The sequence below is a fragment of the Bos grunniens genome, chromosome 23 (genome assembly GCF_055505025.1).
Source record: "Bos grunniens cultivar Pamir isolate PY7600 chromosome 23, Bosgru_T2T1.0, whole genome shotgun sequence".
Lineage (NCBI taxonomy): Eukaryota > Metazoa > Chordata > Mammalia > Artiodactyla > Bovidae > Bos > Bos grunniens.
The window spans coordinates 23,636,606-23,646,409 of NC_141187.1; the positions used below are offsets into that span (position 1 = coordinate 23,636,606).

General features: G+C 38.0%; 1 protein-coding gene across 1 annotated transcript; it reads right to left on the reverse strand.

Annotated features, from left to right (window-relative positions):
- Window positions 1-3,876: 3,876 nt before the first annotated feature.
- DEFB113 (defensin beta 113) lies at window positions 3,877-5,418 on the reverse strand. Its single transcript, XM_086370750.1, has 2 exons — window positions 5,361-5,418; window positions 3,877-4,262 (listed from the first exon to the last, which is right to left on the reverse strand). Exons 1-2 carry the CDS (start codon window positions 5,416-5,418, stop codon window positions 3,877-3,879), a joined length of 444 nt encoding a protein of 147 aa, XP_086226876.1.
- Window positions 5,419-9,804: the final 4,386 nt, after the last annotated feature.

A 9,804-nucleotide genomic window follows, 5' to 3' on the forward strand; every position in this document is an offset into this window, starting at 1 on the left:
TTGCAGGGACCCTGGAAGTGCCAAGCATGCAGGGACACAGACTGCCTCTGCGGAAGGAGTTATGGCCCTATCAGAGTCTTTTTTCAAGCCTCTTGTAGCTGATGACCAGAAGGCCTCTTTGACCTGTCTTCTCCATAACTTTCCCTGTTCAGGCACTTGCCTGGGGTCCTACTCTGTTGATCAGCGTGTCAGGCACTTAAAGGAGCACCCTGGGTGGGGTCCTACTTTGTACTTCAGTGCATCAGGCATTTGATGGGCCAGCCTCTTTATTGTTCAGCAGCCAGTGCTGGCATGTGGAAGGAGAGAGGCTATGGTGATGGCTCCACCACCTAGCGTGACTCAGCAGTATCGCCTTGCTTCCATGGCTGCCCGGCTTTCCTCTACAAGCATTTCCCACCACAATCTCCTTCCTCACATCCCCTCGATCCATCTCTCCACAGTCAACAGCAGCCCTCGCCCTTGAATTGCTCCACAATCCCTAAAATCCAGCTCCCAGCCACTGCGCCATCTAGGGTATGTATGGCTGCAGCAAGGACTGTCTGATTCTCATTCCATTTAGGCTGCCACAGACCAGCTGTTTCACGCTCAGCCTTAAATGTTTCTCTTTTGACTCAAACAATTGCCCCAATGTGGGGATTGGACCTTGCTTCAGTTCCCCCACCCACTGAGGGCAGATCCAGTCCTACTAACACTCCCGTTTTCCCCCCCTAATTCCTTCATCCTACTGAGTTTTGTGTGGGTCTATATTTTCTTTTCTGCTGGTCAGGTACTCTGATTCGCTCTCAGCTGGTGTTCCCCATGCACGTCTGTATCTGAAGGTATATTCCTGATGTATGCGTGGAGAGAGATGTATTCCACATCCACCTACTCTTCCACCATCTTGTTTTTCCTTGGAAAGGACTCTTAAGAGTCCCTTGGACTGCAAAGAGATCAAACCAGTCAATCATAAAGGAAATCAATCTTGAATATTCATTGGAAGGACTGATGCTATAGCTAAAGCTCCAATACTTTGGCCACCTGATGGGAAGAGCTGACTCATTGGAAAGGATCCTGATGCTGGGAAAGATTGAAGGCAGGAGGAAAAGGGGACGATGGAGGATGAGATGGTTGGATGGCATCACTGACTTTATGGAGCTCTAGGAGTTGGTGATGGGCTGGGAAGCCTCGTGTACTGCAGTTCTTGAGGTTGCAAAGAGTTAGACATGACTGAGTGACTGAACTGAACTCAGTTTCATCATTTCAGAATTCCTGGCTGTGATTCATTACGTATTATTTCTTTTTCTTTTTTTTTTACACTTTTGTTTTGTTTGGAAGTTATACACTGGTTAATATTGGTGTACAACAAATTACTCTGAAACTTGATGACTTAAAACAAAAACCATTTTACTATGTTCATCAATTCTGTGGGTCAAAAATTAACACAGGGCATAATAGGAATCGCCAATAATCTTGCCTAGAGAATTCCATGGACAGAGGAGCCTGGTGGGCTACAGTCCATGGGGTCACAGAGTTGGACATGACTGAGTGACTAACACACACACACACACACACAGAGTAGGAATGGATTGCCTCTTTTCTTCTTTGTCTGGGATATTATTATTTGGGAAGGCATGAAGCCTGGGAGAGAGTTCTCACTGACTAGCTTCTTCTTACTCCCCCTTGTAGTTTCCAACTTTTTCTTAACATACCTAAATGTTATTGCTTGAAATTTCAGACTTTTTCCTTCTTAATTTTTCTTTAAGTGATTCCCTTAAGTGATTTTCTCATTGCTTTCAATATATATTTGAAATATCTCAAATCTATATTTGAAGTACATTTTTTCTTTCCTGCATTTCATACATGTTTATAGTAGGAAAATCTAAACTCAAAATGTCAAAGTTTCCTTTAAATCTGTAAATTTTACTGTATTTCCTAATGAATGTGTTGTTCATCAATTTCTTCAAGTAAGAAAGCTGAGATCAGTAACCTCAGTTATGCAGATGAAACCACCCTAATGGCAGAAAGAGTGGAAGAGCTAAAGAGCCTCTTGATGAAGGTGAAAAAGGAGAGTGAAAAAGTTGGCTTAAAACTCAACATCTGAAAAACTAAAATCAGGGCATCTGGTCCCATCACTTCATAGCAAATAGATGGGGAAAAAATGGAAACGGTGGCAGATTTTATTTTCTTGGGTTCCAAAATCACTGTGGACCATGACTGCAGCCATGAAATTAAAAGACGCTTGCTCTATGAAGAAAAGCTATGACAAACCTAGACAGCGTATTAAAAAGCTAAGACACCACTTTGCTGACAAAGGTCCAAATAGATAAAGCTATGGTTTTTCCAGTGTCTATATAACAATGTGTGAGTTGGACCCCAAAGAAGACTGAGGACCAAAGAATTGATGCTTTTGAACTGTGGTGCTGAGAAGACTTCTGAGAATCCCTTGGACAGCAAGGAGATCAAACCAGTTAATCCTACAGGAAATCAACCTGAATATTCCTTGGAAAGACTGATGCTGAAGCTCCAATACTGTGGCCACCTGATGCAAAGAGCTGACTCATTAGAAAAGACCCTGATACTGGGAAAGGTAGAAAGCAGGAGGAGAAGGGGACAACAGAGGATGAGATGGTTGGATGACACCACTAATTCAATGGACATGAGTTTGAGTAAACTTAGGGAGATAATGAAGGACAGGGAAGCCTGGAGTGCTGCAGTCCATGCAATTGCAAAGAGTTGGACACAACTGAGTGACTGAACAATAGCAAACAGAAAGTTGAGACTTACCATTTCTTCTTAAATCTCAAATTAACTAAACTGTTTTCATTTGCTCTGACCTTTTTCTTCCAGATGTATGCTCTGCTGTTGCTGCTAAGTCACTTCAGTCATGTCCAACTCTGTGTAACCCCATAGACAGCAGCCCACCAGGCTCCCCCATCACTGGGATTCTCCAGGCAAGAACACTGGAGTGCTTTAGCTACATGTAAAAAATACACTCAGTGGAGACTTGAGATTCTGAATATCAAGCATTTACTGATGGAAAGATTCATAATTCATAAAACAGTGTATGTTAACAGCTTTACAATGTGATAAAATTAATGTGGAATGTGGAAAACTGGAAACACAATAGATTTATTGAAGACAAAGATGAGGACAAACATATTAAATACAGAATTATAAGGTGAATGAATTAAATAAACTCTTATGAACCAGGAGAGAAGACTCATGTATTGGCTCCCTATGTTACTGATTATGAGAAATAGTGGCACAGGATGGCAGAATTAGAAATGATTTTTATCTTTAAGCATTTCTGTGATTTTCCAAATGTTGTTACTATCAGAAAAAAAGTATATCTTCTAATATTTTTAACTTGCTCTTATTCTCATCACATTTTACTCCTTGTGAGTTTTGTTCATTGCTCTTTCTCACAATTATATTATCATATGATCTTATTACATGACTAAAATGTGTAAGACTTTATGTCCAAGGCCCAAGTGCATTTTTGCTGAAACTGTGGAAAGGTAGCATAAACCATGATTGATAGCTGATACTTAAAAGATCTTGTGAAAATAACTAGGCTATTGCACAGGCCAGAGGTAAAGAGAAGTATTAAGTGTGGAGGGTGTTTGCCATGTGGGTGGAGAAGAACTTCTGCAGGTTTAATGGAGAGGGTGCCACTCTTCTTTATTTCTCTGGTACTAACCTAACATTGAACTCACTAGCTGTCATTATATAGTTGTATATTCCAGAAGTCTAGAAAACATGTGAAAATAGATTTATAGAAGGTAGAAAGTTCATTTTTATTAATAATATTGTTATAATATAGTGTTATATAGTGGAATTATAATTTACACTGCAGTACTAGACAGTGTAGTAAAATTATGATTTACATCTGTACTATTACGTACTATGATGCAAGTCATTATAACTTGCATTGGTAGTATGTAGTGTAGCAGAAGTATAATTTACATCTGTAGTATTAGGTAGTGTAGTAGAAGTATAATTTACATCTGTAGTATTATGTAATGTACTAGAATTATAACTTGCATTGGCAGTATTATACAGTATAGTAGAAGTGTAAGTTACAGTTTTATAAGATTTAGTGATAGCGATGGGTTGAACTGGTGGTACGTATTCCCGTGCAACACAGCAGGGCTCCAAATCGCAGTCAGTATATTTGTATTCCCATTGGCCGCATGACATCTTGCAAGCACCACGAACAAGGTAACACTGTCTTTTTCTTTCTTCAATTTGTTTCGTTTTTTCTCTTGTTTTCCTCTGTAAAACTAGGAAAAAGTGTCTTTGATCAAGAATCAAGGTTTAACCATCTTGTGTAGGTAGATGGATAACTAGGTAGATAGATAATAATAAAGTTGTTTATAGAGTTAAATAATTTTGATTCTGAAATCATGTCCAGGCAACTATATTAAAAAATATGGATTTTATTGCCTATAAGATTGAGGACAGGAACAGAAGAGGGCAACAGAGAATGAGATGGTTGGATGGCATCATTGAATGAATGGATGTGAGTTTGAGCAAACTCCGGGAGATAGTGAAGGACAGGGAAGGCTGATGTGCTTCAGTCCATGGGGTTGCAAAGAGTTGGATATGACTTAGTGACTGAACAACAAACAACATAAGTACTTATTTACCCAACAATATTTCCTTTGCCATTAGCTTTTTTGTTATTGTAAATAGAATATTCATAAATAATCTGTGCACATTTTCTCAAGAGTAAAGACAAAATGATGTGGATAAAATAGTCTACATACTTTGTGTTCTAAATAGTTGTCCACTCCAACACCTCTCTCCCTTACCACAAGTTACTGGACCAGTAGTAGAAAGTTTGGGCTTCCCAGGTGGCTCAGTGGTAAAGAGTCCACCTGCAATCCAGAAGTAGTGGATTCTATGATTGGGTTGGGAAGATTCCCTGGAGAAGAAAATGCAACCCACTCCAGTATTCTTGCCTGGGAAATCCCATGGACAGAGGAGCCAAATGGGCTACAGTCCATGGGCTTACAAAAAAGTAAACAACAACAATAGAAGCAGAAAGCTTAATTTTGACAAAAACTATAATATCAGTTCCTTAGACTGAATTTAAAAAGACAGAGTATTATGAAGTATATAAGGAGTCATAGTCTCATCAAAAACAGCAATGAACAGATTTAATTGTACCATGTTGGTAACTGGTTTCTTTTATATTCTCAACTCTCAGCTCCACTAATTTCTTCTTCCACACAAAATAATTAGTGAATCACATTGTGAATTCATATAGGATCTCCTAACTATAATTTGGTTTATTTTCCAGAGTAAAGCACTTGTTAAAAAAAAAAAAACAACACAACAGTTGTCCTTCCCTCTTTTCCCATGTTAAGGAAAATTACCTGCTGGACCACAGGATACGGTCAAGATAAAGGTCAGGAAAATACAAAGTATCTTCATTGTTGATATTGTTCCTTGAGTGAAGTTGAGGCAGAGCTCAAATGACAGAGGTGTGCTATTTTTTGATAAAAGAAAGATGAACTCTTGTTTTTATAGCTTTCTCGGAGTGATTACTATGCTGATTAATTCTGCCATTCAAGATTGAGCAGATATTCATTAAGTATTGTGAAACAGCAAAAGGAAAATAGAGGACTTCTCTTATGACCTCAAAGAACCAAATGTGAACTCATTTTCAGCTATACAAGCCAATAATGAGGTTAAAGCCTTCTTTATTCTTTAATTGAAAGCACATATCAACATTTTCAGCCACATGCTCTTTTGAGTACTTACATGCTAGGCAGTGTTCTAAGCACTTTATAGGGATTAATGAGTTGAATCCTCATAACAATTTCCATGACATAGAAACTTCTCATTTTGCAGCTGAGGAAACTGTGGCACAGAGGGATTGTGTAATTTCCTCAAATCATACATGTGATGATTGGTAGAGTAGAAGTGGACTCTTAAGTAGTGTGGTGCCAGGGTCCACACCACCAAATCCTGATCTTCTTCACTCTCATAACTGAGTAATGAGTATGCACCATGTAAAGTCATATGGCCTGAGATAGATACTATTCATGGATTTTTCTATAAGCAGAAAATATTTCTAGAACACAGTTCTAGTACTGTTACATTAAAAATTATCATAGCTATACTATAAGAATAGTCAGTGTGATTCTTTATATACCATATAATGACTCATCCATAGGAATAGCTCACCCATAGGGGAAAGTAGTGCATTAAAAATGGAAAGAGATACAGAGAACTAATCTTGAGGTCTGGCTCTTCTGTTTACTAACTGTATAATTGGGATAAATATTCACTAGATGAGCCTCAAGACTTTCTCTTTGAAGACTGGATTTGTAGGACCAATCATACTTAGAGGTTTATACTAAGGATTAAATAGGTAACATATGTGAAAAATATTATCTAAATATATTTAAACAGAAACCATTTGGCTAGGTGTGAAAATAAAAAAAATGTATTCTTATAACTGAATGAATTATGGTTTAACTTCCTGGGGCATTGAGGAAAAACAAGTTATTAGGGGATTGTATAATCTGAGTTTTAAAAACAGTAGTCTAGTATCATTACTTTTGTGCTCCATTCTTTATCTCAAAGTTGCTTATATACTTATAATCAAGGCATGAAAAATCATTTCCTTAATATCTCTATAAAACATCAAAAATAACCCTTTAAACAGATGGAGATTTAATAAGACCTATTGTATGTTAGTAGAACAAATTAACAAGTATGAAAAATACAAAAAAAGATTGTAAAGCCGGGTGTTGTTATAATGGTACAGGTAAGAAGATGACCTAGAACCAAATAAACCACTTTGCTTCAGTGTAGCTGTATCCATCTCACCCATACAAAATAAGCTGATCCTGTCAAGTCGGATTCTATCAGGCTGATGCTGGGAAAGATTGAAGGCATGAGGAGACGGAGGATGAGATGGCTGGATGGCATCACTGACTCAATGGACATGAGTTTGAGTAAGCTCTGGGAGTTGGTGATGGACAGGGAAGCCTGGCATGCTGCAGTCCATGGGGTCGCAAAGAGTCGGATATGCCTGACTGATTGACTGAACTAAACTGATCAAATTGGAACATCAGTTAAACTCATAAATTGCATGACTTTTTCTCGCTTTGCTTAAATGTGACATTAGAACCAGTGACATCTGAATCACCCAGAACAAACATAAGGATATGAGTGATTCTCATCTCAATTCTCCTGAGGAAATGACATAGTAGAACAAAACTGGATACATAGGAGACAAGTTAATTTATTGATTTATTGCTTAAAATGGATGTCATAGTGTTTCATATGGGAGCAATTCAGATTCTAGATTTCTATTATTAAATAGCTTTTTAGAGGCAAAGGCAAAGAAAATGAAAGGTGGAAAATGGAAAAGGATGAGATTACAAGTAGTGATTAAGAAAGAGAGAGAGAGAGACGGCAGGGAGGAACTTTTTAAAATAGTGGAGAACTGACCTGAAGTATATGAACCAATTGATGCGTAAGGCTTCATACTTCCATTTACTTGAGTCAGGATTTTGGATTTTTAGAAAATGTTTTAACTTTCTTCCTATGAAGTTAGATGGTCACAGCTAATAATTATATCATTCAGAAATACAGGTAAGGACTCTTGGAGTTATAAGTTCTGGTTCAGAGAAGGTGGTAAGACTTTAGTGATGTTGGACTGAGATATGTCTACCTAGGGAGCTTTCCCAGAAAGACACAGATGTTGGGAATGCTGGAAAAGTATAATGCTGAGAAAGAGTATCAAAAGAAAATACCAAGTGTAATGCTATTCTCTTACAAGTCTCCAGTTAAAATCTTGACACTTTCTACTTTCTGCATAAAGTCTTCATTGGTCTGGCACTGGGTTTTAGGTTTCACGTTTTAGAATTAAGAAAACCAAAATAACATAATGATCTACTTTTACTACAAAATCATGATGCCATTTTCATTCCTCTTCACTATTAGAAGCAATGCACTATTTCAACAGTCCCCTTAAAACTTTGTACAATTAAATGTACCAATGTAAAGCTTTAAAATTAAAAATGAAGAATTCATATGGGATTAATTTTATGTATCAGTACAGGTTAATGGACACTTTTAGCAAGTTTCAAGTTGGAAAGGATCATAAAACTTTTTATAGATGAGGACATTGAGTATTAAATTGTTAAGAAAACCAAAGCATGCATATATATCAGTGGCTGGATCTTCTGCTATGATTTCTACTTCTTTCCACTACAAAAATATCTTATGCAAGCTCTAATCATTACTTATGGTTCCTATCTTTAGAATCCACAAATCCAAGAGGCTCAGCTGCTCTGAAATTTGTAATCTTACTGTACTTTAAAAACACCCATTAAATACAGACTATGTGCAAGGCATTATTCTGTTTCCTAAAGGAAATCAACCCTGAATATTCATTGGAAGGGCTGATGCTGAAGCTGAAGCTCCAATGCTTTGGCCACCTGATGTGAAGACAAACTCACTGGAAAAGACCCTGATGCTGGGAAAGATTGAAGGCTGGAGGAGAAGGGGATGACAGAGGATGAGGTGCTTGTATGGCATCACCAGCTCAATGAGCATGAGCTTGAGCAAGCTCCGGGATATGGTGAAGGACAAGGAAGCCTGGCATGCTGCAGTCCATGGGGTCGCAGAGTCGGACATGACTGAGCCACTGAACAACATTATTCCGTGTAACTTGCATAAACTAATATTAAGCCTTATCAAAGTCCCCTGAAGTAGGTATAATACTTAGCTCCATTTTTATGCACAAGAATACAAACACAGAGGTTGAAGTAACTCCCCCAAAGTCAACCAGCTAGCTGGTTAGGAGTGGAACTGGAATTAAACATCCCTGGAAGAGGAAATTGCAATCCATTTTTCTTGACTGAAAAATCCTATGGACAGAGGAGCCTGGTGGGTCCAAAGGGTCGCAAAGAGTTGGACAAGGGTGAGTGACTGAGTATGCATGCACATTGTGAATCAATAATCTTAACCATTATTATTACTGAATACCCAAATCACCTACAATGGTTGTTTTATAATTCAAAGGAAACTACATAATAATGAAAACCTGTGGTTACCAAGGTAAAAGAAATGATACAATTCATTTGTTCTCACCCTTTATTTTTACAGCTGAAGACTCCTTCTGGAAGCAGAAACTTTGAAAAAAATAAAAACACTCCCCGGGAATTCTACTTTTAGGAGAATCTAGACACTGGTAAATAGTGTAAACTGTTCTTTCCTGTCATCCCAACAAATATCTTTTCTAATCTAACCTGAATCTTCCTTGCTGTTCAAAAGAGTAGAGGAAACTATTGTATATTGTCAATGAGATGAGTCAAAAATAGTATGTCGCACAGAACTCTGGGGCAACTAGTTGCTTTTATTTTATAGTAAGCCTTAATTGGGTGTTAAAGACAATGATATAAACTTTGAAAAGTAAACCAACCTTAAAGATAGCTGTTAGAAGTATAGTCTGGTGAGAAAATATTATTCAATGTCCATTGGCTCCTGAGTTTTGTCTTGATTTTGGTGACAAATTTTATAGTCTAACGAATGTATTCCCAGGGGGCACTAGTGGTAAGGAACTTGCCTGCCAATTCAGGAGACTCGAGTCACGGTTTCGATCCCTGGGTCAGGAAGATCCCCTGGAGCAGGGCATGGCAATCATCTCCAGTATTCTTGCCTGGAGAATCCCATGGACAAAGGAGCCTGGCGGCCTACAGTCCATAGGGTCACACAGAGTCGGACAACTGAAGCGACGAATGTATATTTTGTGCTATCTTATTACTTGTGAATCATTAAAAAAAAATTACACATGAAAGA